The sequence below is a fragment of the Leucoraja erinacea genome, chromosome 2 (genome assembly GCF_028641065.1).
Source record: "Leucoraja erinacea ecotype New England chromosome 2, Leri_hhj_1, whole genome shotgun sequence".
NCBI lineage: Eukaryota > Metazoa > Chordata > Chondrichthyes > Rajiformes > Rajidae > Leucoraja > Leucoraja erinaceus.
In genome coordinates, this window is record NC_073378.1 from 85,701,196 (window position 1) to 85,718,826 (window position 17,631).

The following is a 17,631-nucleotide window of genomic DNA, read 5'->3' on the forward strand; positions in this document are numbered from 1 at the left end:
TGCACTTTTGATTGGAGGGAGTCCTAAAGTTTTGAGTTGCAAAATGACTACATACCAAGTCTATGTGTCATCTGAACACATTAGAGTACTTGTACAAATGATTTTGCATATGCCTTAATGGTTTAATCACGTAAGTGAATATATTTACGTGGTTTCACAAAAATGCTGGAGAAACTCGGCGGGTGCAGCAGCATCTATGGAGCGAAGGAAATAGGTGACGTTTCGGGCCGAAACCCTTCTTCAGACTGATGGGGGGTGGGGGGGAAAAGGAAGGAAAAATGGAGGAGGAGGAGCCCGAGGGCAGGGGGATGGGAGGAGACAGCTCAAGGGTTAAGGAAGGGGAGGAGTCAGCAAGGGCTAGCAAAATTGGGAGAATTCGATGTTCATGCCATCCGGACGCAAGCTACCCAGGCTGAATATGAGGTGCTGTTCCTCCAATTTCCGGTGTTGCTCACTCTGGTAATGGAGGAGACCCAGGACAGAGAGGTTGGATTGGGAATGGGAGGGGGAGTTGAAGTGCTGATCCACCGGGAGTTCAGGTAGGTTATTGCGGACTGAGTGGAGGTGTTTGGCGAAACGACCGCCCAACCTCCGCTTAGTGAGACTGGTGAGACTAAGCAGAGGTTGGGCGATCGTTTCGCCGAACACCTCCGCTCAGTCCGCAATAACCTACCTGAACTCCCAGTGGCTCAGCACTTCAACTCCCCCTCCCTTTGAGTCTGTAGTGACTTTTAGCTGAAAAGTAGGGCAAACAAAGCAATTCATATCTTGAAGAAGGGTTTCGGCCCGAAACGTTGCCTATTTCCTTCGCTCCATAGATGCTGCTGCACCCGCTGAGTTTCTCCAGCTTTTTTGTGTAACCTAAAGCAATTCATATGTTTACTGCTGCTGCATCTACAACTACCAGGAGATACAAGAGCTATGCCAGCTGATATTTGGACAGGGTCATAAATGCTGAATTTCATTTTAAATCCTTTTGTTGTGTGTTGCCATTAACCCACTTATTTTAAATGAGTGTAGACAAAATGCTGGAGCAACTCAGGCAGCATCTCAGGAGAGAAGGAATGGGAGATATTTCGGGTCGAGACCCTTCTTCAGACTGATGTCAGGGGGGTGGGCGGGACAGAGATAGAATGTAGTTGGAGACAGTAAGAATGGTGGGAGAACTGGGAAGGGGGAGGGGATGGAGAGAGAGGGAAAGCAAGGAAAGTTAGAGTAGTCAATGTTCATACCGCTGGGGTGTAAGCTACCCAAACAAATTATGAGGTGCTGTTCCTCCAATTTGCACTGGGCCTCACTCTGACAATGGAGGAGGCCCAGGTCAGATTCGGAACGGGAGGGGGAGTTAAAGTGCTGAGCAACGGGGAGATCAGGTAGGTTAAGGGGGACTAAGCGGAGGTGTTCAACGAAACATTCGCCGAGGCTGCGCTTGGTCTCACCGATATGCAGGAGTTGACACCTGGAACAGTGGATACAGTAGATAAGGTTGGAGGAGGTGCAAGTGAACCTCTGCCTTGCCTGAAAAGACTGTTGGGGTCCTTGGATGGAGTTGGGGTGGGAGGTAAAGCAACAGGTGTGGCATCTCCTGCGGTTGCAGGGGAAAGTACCTGGGGAGGGGGTGGTTTGGGGTGGGAAGGGACGAGTTGACCGGGGAGTTGTGGAGGGAATGGTCTCTATGGAAAGCAGAAAGGGATGGAGATGGGAAGATGTGGCCAGTAGTGGGATCCCGTTGGAGGTGGCAAAACTGTTGGAGGATTATATGCTGTATGCGACGGCTGATGGGGTGGGAGGTGAGGACAAGGGCGAATGGGTGTAGGGGGAGCAAGAGTGGAGCTGTGGGGTATCGAGGAGACCCTAGTGAGAACCTCATCTATAATGGAAGAGGGGAACCCTGTTCCCTAACAAATGAGGACATCTCCGATGACCTGGTATCGAAAACCTTATCCTGGGTGCAGTTGCGGCATGGACGGAGGAATTGGGAGTAGGGGATAGAGTCTTTACATGAAGCAGTGTGGGAAGAAGTGTAATCTAGATAGCTATGGGAGTCAGTAGATTTGTAATAGATGTCAGTCATTAGTCTGTCTCCTGTGATGGAGATGGTGAGATCTAGAAACGTTCGGGAGATGTCGGAGATGGTCCAAGTGAATTTGAGTGCAGGATGGAAATTAGTCGTAAAGTTAATGAAGTCAGTGAGTTCTGCGTGGGTGCAGGAGGTAGCACCGATTCAGTCCCAAATGTAGTGGAGGTAGAGTTTGGGGATAGGGCAAGTGTACTCCTGGAACAGTGATTGTTCAACCTACCCTACAAAGAGGCAGGCATAGCTGGGGCCCATGTGAGTGCCCATATCTACGACTTGGATTTGGAGAAAGTGGGAGTAGTCGAAGAAGAAGTTGTTAAGGGTAAGGACCAGCTCTGCTACGCGGAGGAGAGTATTAGTAGACGGACTAACCAGTAATGCTCCTATTAAAGTGACAGAAAAGTTATCACTAAGTTTTAACAGTGCTAAGTTTTGCCACCTCCAACAGTGGTGTAATGACAAATAAAAGGCGATTAAATGTTTGTGCTTTTAATGAGGAAGCCTCATTCTACCTTGCATTCTAATGGTCAGATAATCATGAACTTGGGCTTCCAGAGAAGGAACCGGGTTCATGGGCAGGATTTGCATTGAATCATCATCACTGTCATTAATATTTTGGTTTTAAGATGAGTTCTAATATGTCTAATTGCAGAACTTGTGTCAACAATGTAACTTCTGGTGATTTTTAAATCATCGTCAATTGAAGGAAACAGAGGCAGGGGGTTAACATTAATCAATGTTGCAGCTATTTGACTTCTACAGTACAGTCTGTCTGGAAAGAATGGATGCATTTAAAATAATAAATCCTTGGTGTGTAAAAGTGGAACATGAATACGTCGCACAGTAAAACATGATTCCCATCATAAAATAACACTGAAGGGGGTGGAGAAATATGAATAATTTTCAGATGCCATAAGGAAGGCTAGTAAATCGGTATTCCTTGTATTGTACTAACAGTTTGTATTCAAGATGCTTTGGGAGCTTAGTTCCAGCTAAGTATGAATAATATGTAAGGTAGTAGTAAAACAAAATTGAAACTGGATTGAGACCTACAGGATCACACAATAAACTAAACAGCCGTAAAGTAAAGGCTCCATTTCTTTTCAGGCAAAGGTATGCCGGTACCACCTCCGCCGCCACCTCCTCCTCCTCCACCTGGCACTCCTCCACTGCCGTCTTCCTTTGCTGTAAGTCAGAAATATCTTAGTTGCAATATGACAATTAACTTTTAAAGGTTTGAATTTTGATTGTTATTTAGATGTGTCATCAGCAAGAATATAAAACGGTATTACTGTATGTAAAGTTATGCCGTTAATTGTGGTTTACACTTCATTTTCTAAACAAGTAATTTTTATTGGTTATAACCAAGCTATGATGGTGGTTATTGACAGTGCCTGCGTGTCAGCACCTTCTTTCCCAAAGTTTCACATTAGCTGCAATTTTTTTTTTTACCCATTATTAAATATTCATCATATTTTACTAATTGTGATGTTGGCACAGAAAATCTTGGATTCACTCTGCTACTATAATAAAAGTAGAAAGGGTCCTCTACTGATTGGATTGTTCTCAGTCAGAAATATCATGGATGTTTTTAATAAATCAAATGAGAGTCCAATGCATGTACAGTACCTGTTATAGGGTTAGAAGAGCAGTCTTGGGAATGGATGAACCATGATCTGATGGAGTTCTAAGTGAAACTGCTTAAAACTTCCAAATTACTTAAGACCTTTTCAGTCAGTTTTAAAAAAAACAGCTTTTGAATTTGTATAGTTTTGATCAAACAGTGAGTATTTTGAACAACTGATAATTAATATCATCTTGAACAAAGAATCAATTCTTAATTAAGCCTGGAAATTGTTGAATTAGGCACTCATTCAAGTAATTAACTTCACTGTATAAAGCTCTTTCCATTTATTTTCAAAGTATTGATTCAGTAATTCTAGTTAGTGAATTCATTAATGGTATTCCCAGTAATTTGAGTTTAAATTTGCAGAATGCAGATATTCCTTAAATTGTGACATTTTTCTTGTTTTAATCTGTTTGCCCCTATGATATTATGTATAAATTATTATTTCAGTATTTAGATTAAAATATGCCTACAAAGGAAAAAAGAGCAATTGGTGACGAACACTATGTATACTGTAATCTATGGCAAAGTGTTCGGCTGGCGACCGGAAGGTAGCCGGTTCGAATCCCGCTTGGAGTGCATACTCGTTGTGTCCTTGGGCAAGACACTTCACCCACCTTTGCCTGCGTGGGAATGTGTGTGTGATTGGTGGTGGTCGGAGGGGCCGTAGGTGCAGATTAGCAGCCACGCTTCCATCAGTCTGCCCCAGGGCAGCTGTGGCTACAGAAGTAGCTCACCACCACCGAGTGTGACTGAGGAGTGACTGAATAATGCGATGTAAAGCGCCTTGAGTATCTAGAAAGGCGCTATATAAATCCCATCCATTATTATTATTAAATACGGACTGCTGGAAGAATCCAGTGGGCCAGACATTATCATTGAGGCAGTGGGACAGTCAGACATTGCATCAGGACTGAAAGTGTAAAGAGGAGATAGCCTGTATTGGGGGTGTGATACAGGCCCTGGCAGGCGATAGATGGAACCAGATGAGGAGAAGATGATGGGACTCTGAGACTAAAGGGGGGGGGGGGGGGGGGGGGGGGATAGATTTCAGAGATTACATCTGATTACGTGGATTTGAGTCCAGCATCTGCAGCCTATTTTGTTGTCTTTTATCATTCATCAGCCACTCTCTCTTCCACCTTCCTATTGCCCCACTTGGCTCCATCTGATCTTTCTTTCTTTCTTCATCTGCCTCTACCAATCATCCACCAGCTGCTGGCCCTGTGTTATACAGCCACCTTTTCTGCACTTTATTTAGTATGCATGCCCTGAAACACCATGTGGAGGTTTAGGTTTATTATGAAAAGCTTTTGTTTGAATACAATCAAACATCGGTACAACAGACAGAGCGAAGAGAAAAACACCAGTGTACAGAATAAGGTTCTCATCTTTGTAGCGTAATAGCTCCAGGAGAAAAGTCCAATGACCACAGTGTAGGAATGTTACAAAACTTACCTTCAGCGGCGCTGAAGTTCTACCACTGCCCGTGTGTGCGACTTTGAGAGGGGGGCTGGTTTAAAATGCGATTTTTCTGCAGCCTATTCAAATCGATCGCTGTCTGGCTGTTTAGTTGCTAAGGAAAAATCGCTTTGACTGCCGTTTTATTAAGTTTATTAAAATTACCGCTGGATAATTTAATTGTTGGAGTAAAATTAAAATCATCTTCAAATGCCGTCAATGCCGACTACGGGACGGATCTCACGTAGGGGACAAGGCAAGGTATGCCGTTTATTTTTTCATATAAACTTGCTTATTAGGATGCCTTTAATCAAAATTTCACGTTGTGAAAATGTCATTATGTAAATATACGAACCGGCAGTATTTTTCCTGCCGATATGGGGTTTAAATTCACTGCAACCGCAACGTTCCAAACCAGCGCGTTCCACAAAATCCCACTTGCAAGATGATTTAAATGCCCATTAATTTACAGGAATTAAACACTAAATTCCTTCCATTTGGCCTATAAATTCATGACAATGAGATTTAAAAATCATGTTATATTGTGAATTCTTGTGTCAATGTTATTTGGACACTTAGGCTTTTTAAAAATGTTAACCTTTTCTTTAGAAAAGGATAGATGTTTAGATCTAGTAATTGAATTTTGTAATTAGCTACAATTGGGTAACTAACTAATTATATGCTTTAATTTCAGGTTATCAAAGTAAGATTGTTTCATATTTGTTTCAGAATGCTTCAATCTATAATAACTGAAAATTTCATTCAGTTCTCTTAAATTTTAAGAAAGTTATGGGCTTTTGACTGTCCTTGATCACAGCTTTTGTGTTAAGTCAATGGAAAAGCAATAGGGAACAAGATGCTAATTTCTAATTGGCCATAGCTTTTTTAATACTGAAGATATGAAAGTGAATTAGGTGTCAAATTAAACTTATTTTTATGCTTTATCTGATGAGATAAATTGCAGACTTGATTTTTAAAATCTCAAAATTTTGTAACATTGCTACACAGTGAGATAGATCGAAAATTTCTGCCGTCTTGGGCAGAGCTGTTCCCTAACTAAGCTATGATGCTTTCTATGGTGTATCTGGAGAGGTTAATAAGTCTTGTTGGAGACATGTTCAATGTTCTCAGCCTCCTGAGGAAGTAAATGCATTGGTGTGTTTGTTCTGGCTGAAGCTTCAATGTAGTTAGTCCAGAAATATTATTAGTAATATTTACAAGAAGAAAATGAGGCTCTCAACTAGTTCCTCATCCAGATTGATGCATACTGAGGCTTGTACTCGTCCATGTGTCCTGAATTTGATAAGTAACTTCTTTGTCTTGCTGTCATTGAGGAAGAGGTTGTTATCCATCTTATCATTGCTTGAGGTCTGGCCCCACCAAAATAGCATTCTCTGTAAACTGGTAGATGAAATTAGAGCAGATTTTAGCCAAACAGATGTGTGTTTATAAGGCAGTTTATAGATGCATTGAGCTAAGAACTCACCCTAAAGGGGCACTGGTGTTCAGAATTATTGTGGAGGAAGGGTTGTCTCATATCCTCACTGATTATAGTCTATGGACCAAGAGGTTGAGGATCCAATGACAAAGACAGGTGCTGACTCCTAGATCCAAGAGTTTAGAAACTAGTTTGGATGAGATTATGATGTCATAGGCAGGTAGTCAATAAATAGGAGTCTGAAGTAGTTGTTCTTGTTATCTAGGTTTACCAGAGATGGGTTTAGGGCCAGTGAGATGGCTTCTACTGTGGACTTGTTGTGATGTTAAGCAAATTCCAAAGGTTCAAAGCACTGGGCAGCTGGAGACAGTTAATGTGCGCAATCAACAGTCTCTCGAAGCACTTCATGATAGTGGATGTTAGAGCCATGTTACCGTGCTTTTCTTTGTCAATGAGTTGTCTTTATGCAGATGGGGACCTCAGAATTAAGCAGTGAGTGGTTAAAGATGTTTGTGAATAACTCTGCCAGCTAGTCTTAGGACACAGATGGGGTTTTTATGCAGGCCAGTTGCTTTCCACAGATTCACTCCAAGGATGACCGATCTTACATCTGCCCCAGTTACCGATGGCACAGGCACACCCCAGGCTGATGGGGTGGGTGATGTCTTTTTACCGAGCTTTTGGTCATAGCAAGTGTGAAATGCATTGAGCTCATCAGGGAGGAACATGTTGCCAATGATATTTCACTTAGTATCCCATTATAGCATGCAAGTGTTGCCACAATTGATAGCTGTCCATGTTGTTGCCTCAGGACACGAGCTTGACACAGAATTCCCTCATGGCATCTTTGATAGCTTTGCAAAGGTTATAGATGATTTTTTTGTACTACAGGTAATATCTTTGTAGATATATATCCTAATCTAGTCTGTGTTTACGTCAGATTATTATCAATGATTGGGCTTGTGAAACTGTGTTGGAGTGATGCTGTTTTCTATCACAAGTTCTCCACAAGGACTCCAATGCTGAAGTGCTGGCATCCAAAGATAGCAACTGGCGAGTGGAAGTTCAGGACTTTTGCCTTTGTTCCAGTCCTGAGCCCCTGTGCAGTTCTGTAAATAAAGTTTGAATTCTTCACTCACTCGTGGATGTTGGGTGACATATAAATAGGTCAATATTTCAAAGTTTGAGGAATTGAACATTTTGGGGAATTGGCAGAGAAGAGCAGTGGAGGTTCTCATTAGATCACCATGATTGTTGAATGGTGGTACAGGCTCGAGGACCTGATGGCCTTCTCCAATGTTCTTGTGTTCTGAACATCAGCAGTTCAACTGGACCTGCAGCTTTTAATTGGAAGATCTGTGTCATTGCAATTTATCACAAATTGTACTGTTTTTCCCATAACAAATGCAAATAAGACTGCAAATAAAAACATAATTTCTGCAAAGTGTTTTATATAATGTTACTGCGTACCTTTTGCATTTAGAAATTCAACAAATTCAGACCATCAAGTTTTAACTTGAGTAAGTGTGTGGGCCGTAGATAGGTGTCTGTTTTATCATGCCGGCATTGCATCTGTGAATAATTATTCAGTAAAGATAAGAATTAAAGCATGAAACAGAGGATCTTGTACTACTCAGCTGTTCACCGTATAATCTTACCGAATCATTATGATAGCCGTCTGCTCCTATTTCATCCATATTAGATGCATTACACTTACCATTGCTGGTGGGGGGAGGAGGAGAAGAAGAAACAGCTGTCTTAGTGGAAGGCATTAAGGGCAGGTTGAAGGAAATAGAGAATCAGACAAGACATGGTATTCTCAGTCTCATAGGATTAAAAGTCTTGAGTGTCAGAGTACTTCAGGGTGGAAGTCAGTCCCATCGACCCAACATATCTATGCCGAACAAGATACCCCCTATGTGCTAGATACCCCATTTGTCCATGCCTGGCCCATATCCCTCTAAATCTTTCCCAGTCAAGTACCTGTCCAAAAGTATGTTACATTTTGTATTGTACTTGCCTCAACTACCTCTACCAAGCAGCTCATTCCATTTACTCACCACCATCCGTGTGAAAAGAAAATTGCCCTACAGGTTCCTATTATATCTTTTCCTTCTTGCCTTAAAACTATGCCCTCTATTTCTTGATTCCCCTACCCTGGGAAAAAGGCTGTGCATTCACCTTATCTATCCCCCCCTCATGATTTTATACACCTCTCTAAGATCACCCCTCAGCTTCCTGTACACCAAGGAATAATGTCCTAGCCTGCCCAAAGTATCCCTGTTGCTCAGGGCCTCAAGTCTTACAATAAGATCCTATGCACAAAGATCCTATGCACAGGGATGCAGAGTTAGAAATGGGGGCAGTGAGGCGATGCATGTATTATAATTTGAGTAGATAGTTCATTGTCGGAGGATGTAGGAATACTTTGTGACGTGTCGCTGTTTTGGTTGAACTTGAATGTATTGTCGAGTTTATTGTCATATGCACAAATACTAAAGGTACATGTGGGGGAGGGGGGGGGGGTGTCCGTTATTATGGGTTGTCCGCAATAACAGAATAAGGTAGTATCGTTATATAAGTAGTCGAAACAAACAACTGCAGTTTCTGGTTAAAACAAAAAAGGACATATAGTGCTGTAGTAACTCAGCAGGTCGGACAACATTTATGGAGAACATGGATGGGTGACGTTTTGGATCGGAACCCTTCATCAGACTCTTGGTCCAGAACTGGGCCTGGAATCCAGGTAAGTTGAAGGCTCTGGCCTACTGGTGGCTGGGGAAGAGGTGAAGATTGGCGGTCAAGGGTTGTGGACTGCCGGAGTGCAGGCAAGGGTTGGTGTAAAGATGGCGGCAGGCACGGCCGGCACTATGAGCGGTGGGAGAGGTGCAGACAGGTGGTCCTACAAGCAGCAGGGGCTGCGGTGCACGTCGGGGGCGGCCGGAGCTCCCAGCTTCCGTGTTGGTGGTACCATCCAGGTGTGGTGCACGCTGACAGCAGGTCAGTCTGCTTTAACCAAAATCCATTATAAAAGTGTTGTTAAAACAAAAGTATGCTCCAAGGGGAGTAAGGGGTGACCGTGGCTGACAAAGGACGACAGGGACAGTATAAAAATAAAAGAGTAGTTGGACCATTGAAGACCGAATAAGGTGAATTTATTATGGGGAAGAAGGAAATGGCAGATGAGTTGAACAGGTGCTTTGGATCCGTCTTCACTAAGGAGGACACAAACAATCTTCCTGATATAGTAGTGGATCTGGGGTGACAGAGGAACTGAAGGAAATCCACATTAGGCAGGAAATGGTGTTGGATAGACTGATGGGACTGAAGGCTGATAAATCCCCAGGGTCTGATGGTCTGCATCCCAGGGCACTTAAGGAAGTGGCTCTAGATATCGTGGATGCATTGGTGATCATTTTCCAATGTTCTATGGACTCATGGTCAGTTCCTGTGGATTGGAGGGTAGCTAATGATATCCCACTTTTTAAGAAAGGCGGGAGAGAGAAAAAAGGGAATTATAGACCAGTTAGCCTGACATTGGTGGTGAGGAAGATGCTGGAGGCAATTATAAAAGATGAAATAGCCACACATTTGTCATGGCCGTCCGAAGGGGGGGGTGCGGAGGGTGCGAACGAACCCCCCTTTTTTCCCCCTAGAGTAATAAAAAAAATCGCGCCGTCACCCCCCACTGCCGTTCAGGCCCGCCCGCACCCCCCCCCCCCCCCCCCCCCCCCCGCTCAGCCCCGCCCGCACCTCCCCTCATGCCACCCCCATTTTTGAAAAGCTTCGTACGGGCCTGTTTGCATAGCAGTAACAGGATCAGCATGAATTTATGAAGGGGAAATCATGCTTGACTAATCTTCTGGAATTTTTTGAGGATGTAACTAGGAAAAAGGACAAGGGAGAGCCAGTGGATGTAGTGTACCTGGACTTTCAGAAAGCATTTGGTAAGGTCCCACATAGGAGATTAGTGGGCAAAGTTAGGGCACATAGTATTGGGGGTAGAGTGCTGACATGGATAAAAAATTGGTTGGCAGACAGGAAACAAAGAGTAGGGATTAACGGGCCCTTTCAGAATGACAGGCAGTGACTAGTGGGGTACCGCAAGGCTCAGTGCTGGGATGCAGCTATTTACAATATACATCAATGATTTGGATGAAGAGATTCAAAGTAATATTAGCAAATTTGCAAATGACAAAAAGCTGGGTGTCAGTGTGAACTGTGAGGAGGATGCTATGAGAATGCAGGGTGACTTGGACAGGTTGGGTGTGGGCAGATGCATGGCAGATGAAGTTTAATGTGGTTACATGTGAGGTTATCCACTTTGGTAGCAAAAACAGGAAGGCAGATTACTATCTAAATGGTGTCGAGTTGGGAAAAGGGGAGTACAACGGGATCTGGGGGTCCTTGTTCATCAGTTTATGAAAGTAAGCATGCAGATACAGCAGGCAGTGAAGAAAGCGAATAGCATGTTGGCCTTTATAACAAGAGGAGTCAAGTATAGGAGCAAAGAGGTCCTGCAGTTGTACATGGCCCTAGTGAGACCACACCTGGAGTATTGTGTGCAGTTTTGGTCCCCTAATTTGAGGAAGGACATTCTTGCTATTGAGGGAGTGCAGCGTAGGTTTATAAGGTTAATTCCCAGGATGGCGGGACTGTCATATGCTGAGGGAATGGGGCGGCTAGGCTTGTACACTCTGGAGTTTAGAAGGATGAGAGGGGATCTTATTGAAACATATAAGATTATTAAGGGTTTGGACACGCTAGAGGCAGGAAACATGTTCCCGATGTTGGGGGAGTCCAGAACCAGGGGCCACAGTTTAAGAATAAGGGGGAAGCCATTTTGAACAGAGACGAGGAAACACTTTTTCTCACAGTTGTGAGTCTGTGGAATTCTCTGCCTCAGAGGGCGGTTCTCTGGATACTTTCAAGAGAGCTAGATATGGCTCTTAAAGATAGCGGAGTCAGGGGATATGGGGAGAAGGCAGGAACGGGGTACTGATTGGGGATGATCAGCCATAACCACATTGAATGGCGGTGCTGGCTCGAAGGGCCGAATGGCCTACTCCTGCACCTTTTGTCAATTGTCTATTATATTACGATGTTGCTCATTTTATGTTGAATATCTGCAAAACCCTTCCAGTTAAACCAAATGGTGGCAATAGACAGGGTGGAATACTAGCATGACCAGCTAGAATGACTGCATTTATAATACGTTACTCTACTTGGGGTTCAAGAGCTTCAGATTAGTAATATTATTTTATAAAATGGGTACAACTGATTGAAAAAAAAGTACAGGTGCACAACCTTTTATCCGACAGCCTTGGGACCAGACACTTTTCGTAATTTGGAATTTGTCGGACTTCGGAATGGAAATTTTTTAGCGTAGATTTTAATGGCTGGCTCGGTGGTAGAGTGCCCGGCTCATATCCGCAAGGTCGCGAGTTTGCTCCTTGATCCCGGCAGTTCCTCGGTCACGAGTTTGAGTCTTCAATGTAGTTTTTTCTTGCAGAATAAATGTCTGTATGAAATGCAGTGTGTTGAATGAATTCCTGAATTTGTAAATGTGACCGCAGCATTGAATCACCTCCCGCACTCATGTCACCCTAGCGGGGCTACATGCCCTAAGGCGGCCTAAGGCGAAATTTTCACACTCTTATATCCGTGTGCAGCAGAGGCGCCAAACATGAGCTTTGGTGTGCAGACGACATCCTGGAAAAAATGTCTGGTTTCTTCCAGGTAGGCGATATACCCTCCCGCGCAATATACCCTCCACTTCTCTTTTATGAAGGGGATTTAGTTCCCCTTTCTTCCAGGACTGACCCGAGGTTCCGCTGTCACCTCTGCGGGCCACCCTCGGTGAACGCTCACTCAACTTTGTCTTGGGATTCCTACTCTCCCACACAATGTACCCTCACCTTCTCTTTTATGAAGGGGATTTAGTTCCCCTTTCGTCGAGGACTGACCGGAGGTTCCGCTGTCACCTCTGCGGGCCGCCCTCGGTGAACGTCCTGTCTCCCTGTCCCTGGGATAGCAGGGGGCGATCAAACAGCACAATACCCCCCTCCCCCCCCAACTCCAGAGGAATCCGCTCCCCGATGCGCGACCCCAAGAACAAGACACACCTTGCACACCAGCAGCAGCTGCCCCTCTGGAGTTGGAACGGGGCTGGGCTGGAGTTGCTGATCTGGGATCTCCGTGCTTGCAGTGGGCCTGGGGGTCTGTGTCCCGATGAGGGGGCACAGCTCGGGCTGTGGGCGAACTGCCACTTGTCGCCGTAGCGGCCCATCGGGGAGCGGCTTCTGGTGGTCCCGATGTCTCCGGCTAGTTTGCAGTTTTCCTCTGGAGTTGGAACGGGGCTGGGCTGCTGCTGGCTGTGGGTCTCTGGGATCTCCGTGCTTGCAGTGGGCCTGGGGGTCGGTGGCCCGTTGGTCCTGACGTCTCCGGTGACTGGCATTGCCGACGTGAAGACAGTGCAAAGCCCCCACGCCGGTGCAATGGAAGCAGAGGGGTGTAGGTGGGGTGAAACTGAAGGGAGCGACAATCTGCTGCTGCCTGCACGCTGCGTTAAAAAGTTCCCACGCAAGACTCACGATACACTGTGTATCGTGTCTACCGTGGGAACTTTTTAACTCAGCAGGCAGGCAGCAGCAGATTGTCAATTATTAACCTTCCCGCGCAATATACCCTCACCTTCTCTTTTATGAATGGGGATTTAGTTCCCCTTTCTTCGAGGACCGACCGGAGGTTCCGCTGTCACCTCTGCGGGCCGCCCTCCGTGAACGTTTTCAAGGACCTTTTTCCAAGGACTGAAAAAATGTCGCTATTCGGAGGTTTTCGTTATTTGGATCGTCGGATAAAAGGTTGTGCACCTGTAGTACGTTCATTTTCACCATTTTCATGAACTAGTTGGTTTCCTTTGTATGCATACTAGATTTAAGTCTAGATCAAAATCTAAAATGCTTTTAAATTCTATTGAGGTGTGATTAGTGTTTTTGAAAATTAGCATTATAAAGCTTTCTTAAAATGTGCCATAATGACCATTTTGATAGTCACAACGTCCTCAATTGATGCAATCCACTGATGCAGCAAAATTAAGAATTCAGATCAAGCATGAGCATAAGTATAAATCTTTTAATTGCTATAATCAGTTATATTTCCTTTGAAATATTAGTGAGCACCAATTTAGACATCCATATTACTGAAGAATGGAGTATTGTAGACCTATTCCAAAAGTCACAGTCATAGAGTGCAACAGGCCTTTGGGCCCAACTTGCCCACACCTGCCAACATGTCCCAGCTACACTGGTCCCACCTTGCCCCATAGCCCTCCAAACCTGTCCTATCCACGTACCTGTCTACCAGTTTCTTAAACGTTGGGATATCCTTGCCTCAATTACCTCCTCTGGCAGCTTGATCCACACAAGTCGTGGAAGAATTACAGAAATAACAGGGCAAAAAGGAAATTTTGTAGGACTAATTTTTCCCACCATTTCCACCCTTGGCACCTGTAGCAGCAAGAATTGAGCAACTAGATTAACACTAAGTGTTGATAGCAGGAGCAAAAAAAAAGTCAGTGATGAAGACATCTGGTAAGTCAAACCAATAATACCATTAGATGTGCAACATATGTTCCTATTATTAGTTGACATTCAAGTAAGGCGGCTCTGCCAGCATACTCATCATATAACCTGAAAGCAGCAATGGAGGAGATTATCTAACCACAGAACCTTTGTAAACAATACTTTAAAGGAATGAATGGTATAATTAAGGTGTCATAATGAAATACTGATCTGCAGTGTGGGATGGAGTTAAACATTGGACGGTTGCAATTAAAATGGTTCTTCATGTACAAATGTTAAATAATTTGTTTTCATTTTATCACACATTATTTATCACTGGCTCATCCCCTTGGATTTGTCCCATATGCATAAATTCTTCTCCGTGACAGACAACTCTTGCAAATCAATCCAAACTCATTCAGCAATTGCATATATAAAGTTTTGTTGCTTTTCGATAGCTCTAACCTTCTCATAGAAAAATAAGTGCAGGAGGAGGCCATTCAGCCCTTCGAGCCAGCACCGCAATTCAATATGATCATGGCTGATCATCTAAAATCAGTACCCTGCTCCTGCTTTTTCCGCTAAGAGCTAAATCTAACTCTCTCTTGAAAACATCCAGTGAATTGGACTCCATTGCCTTCTGTGGCAGAGAATTCCACAGATTCACAACTCTCTGGCTGAAGAAGTTTTTCCTCATCTCCGTCCTAAATGGCCTACCCCTTATTCTTAAACTGTGACCCCTGGTTCTGGACTCCCGCAACATCGGGAACATTTTTCCTGCGTCTAGCATGTCCAATCCTTTAAGAATTGTATATGTTTCTATAAGACACCTTATCCTAAATTCCAGTGAATACAAGCCCAGTCGACCCATTCTTTCATCGTATGTCAGTCCCGCCATCCCGGGAATTAACCTGGTGAACCGACGCTGCACTCCCTCAATAGCAATAATGTACTTCCTCAAATTAAGAAACCAAAATTGCACACAATATTCCAGGTGCAGTCTCAACTGTAGGATCTCCTTGCTCCTAAACTCAAATCCTCTCACAATGAATGCCAACATGCCATTATCTTTCTTCACTGCCTGCTTTACCTGCATGCTTACTTTCAGTGACTGATGTCCAAACACACCTAGGTTCTGACACCATCTGACACCTTTCAGATCATCTGCCTGTTTTTGCCACCAAAGTGGATAACCTCACAGTCGCAGGCACTTTTAAGCGCACATTTTGATTACTTTCCATTCTACCATAGAGATATAAAGTCTATAATAGACTATTTGTATTTCTATGATTCTACAAACCTTGGTTGGGAACCTGGGGCTCACCAAAATTGTTCCCAATTGGGTCCCGCACCTCCTAAGAACTCCCCAGCGCTAGGACAATCCTTCCACAACCCCCATCTCTTCACCCCCCCCTCCGACTCATCATTATCCACATTAAGGATTAAATGAAAATAATAAATTCTTTAACCGTTTGAATATCTCATAATTACAGATTAATGAACTGAACTAGAACTGGGACTATGTAAGTAGTGTGTGAACAGCAGAACAAGAAAGAAAGCTATTGAGTTGACAGAATTCTAGATTAATTCATTGCTAGAATAGTTAACAATTTATACACTACCCCCAATGCCATGTGCTCTAATTTTGCACACTAATCTCTTGTGTGGGACCTTGTCAAAGGCTTTTTGAAAGTCCAGATAAGTTGCAAGTTTAACATTTTACTATGACAACTGAGGAATTTAAATTAAATTTGGAATTTGTAAGGGAAAATCTGTAATAATTTGTGATAAAACATATGATTACTGAACTGTTATAAAACCAATTGGGTTCATTAATATCCTCCAGGAAGGGAAATCTGCCATACCTGCCTGCTGTGAACGCATGCTTTCAGTTAATTGATGATTTGTGGCAGCACCCGGTGGTTGGGCCACTAGCTACACAAACCCTCAGCAGTCAGTCACGTGACTGGGCAATGGCAGGGAGGAGTTGTCAAAGGGTATAGGGGTGTGTCCTGGTATATATAACGAACCCCGGGACAACCCTCTCTTCTCTCTCTCTTACTTCGAGCTGACCAGCTCCTTTCTCTCCAGGGGTGAGTGTCCTTCCACCTCAGCAGGGGCTCGGCTCGAGTCCACGAGGCAACAGCTTTGCAGCAGCAACAACAACTTTATGTGAGAGGACCAACGTGCATGTATAACAAACTTTTTATTCCTGAATAAAGTAACCCATTTGTTCACCACGTTTGTTGCCTCTACAGATTCACTATTCTTAGAGTAGACTGGGGGAGGCGAAGAAAGAAGGGGAACTATGTGGGGAAATTCCACTACCCATTTAAAAGTGTTCTTTAAGGCAGTTTAACTACTGATCAGAGAATATGCAGAAACACAGTAGTTTTAATCAATTTCAGATTCAAGACACTAGCCTTGTTTTGTTTTTGCATTTTCGATGTAGTTAACTTTTATTGTGGGAACATTAAAAGTCATAATGGATTATGTAATTCCTTAGGTTCATGGGGAGTTTCCCAAACACCACAAGGATGAAGAACATGGGCGGTCTGCGTTGTTAGAAGATATCCACACTGGAGTGCGGTTGAAAAAGGTGACACAGATCAATGACAGAAGTGCTCCAATCATTGATAGTAAGTACTGCCAAGTTTGTTCGATGTTATCATACACAACTCTGCTTTTGTACACTTAAAAGAAAAATCAAATTAAAACTCCCAGGCCTCGTGTAGTTATGTGTAAAATAAAAAGATGATCATGTTTTATACACATGGCTTGATTAATTTGGTATGAAACTTCATTGAGGTATATTTATCTAATGATAAATATTTGCTTTGATTTAAGTCAATGTAAATAATAGTTTTTTATGCTGACAATACCAAAAGAGATGGTAATGTGTTTGATCAGAAATTTCTAAACATAGTCTTGTTTTTTAATTCAAATAATTGTTTGGAAATTGTGTAAAATTGTCTCCCTAGATAAATTATGCTCATATTTTGAGAAAATTATTTGTATTTTATTGGAATGTTTCTTTTATAAATGTGGGCTTCTGTTGCAACCATGAAGGCATTTCTGACAGGTGTCTACTATAAAATAATGTAACAAATGTTCTGCAATTATTTGTATTTTTCTATAGAACCAACGAGTAGCAATGGTACAGTGGGTGGAACAGCAGCATCAACTGCTATGGGTGGCTTGTTTCAGGGAGGGTTTCCTGTGCTCAGACCTACTGGACAGAGAGATACTTCAGGTAGTCCTGTAGAATACTTTGTTTGGGCTAGATTTATGGAATGGTGTGGAAACTCACTTGCGTGGAGCTCATTGAGGTAATTTGTGTGCTTGCCAACATTATGTGTTCCTATGTCTGCTGGATAGAGTTAAGAGAAATTAATTTTGTTTAAACCAAAGGAGAGACACCAGAGTGTATCCTTGTGTTCACAGGAGTATAACTTTTCCATCCATT

The 17,631-nt window shown here is 43.3% G+C and overlaps 1 protein-coding gene across 5 annotated transcripts in view; it reads left to right on the top strand.

Moving 5' to 3' along the window:
* Nucleotides 1-17,631, top strand: part of LOC129712007 (WAS/WASL-interacting protein family member 2-like) — a 45,410-nt gene that overhangs the window by 16,853 nt on the left and 10,926 nt on the right. The window contains exons 2-4 of one of the 5 annotated variants that reach the window (XM_055660160.1): nucleotides 3,185-3,264; nucleotides 16,672-16,804; nucleotides 17,305-17,418. In XM_055660160.1, the coding sequence (XP_055516135.1) occupies nucleotides 3,193-3,264; nucleotides 16,672-16,804; nucleotides 17,305-17,418 (319 nt within the window). In that variant the 5' untranslated portion in view covers nucleotides 3,185-3,192. Of the gene's footprint in view, nucleotides 1-3,184; nucleotides 3,265-16,231; nucleotides 16,338-16,671; nucleotides 16,805-17,304; nucleotides 17,419-17,631 lie in introns of those variants that run through there. The other 4 variants (XM_055660142.1, XM_055660151.1, XM_055660125.1 and 1 more) reach the window with 4 other exon arrangements.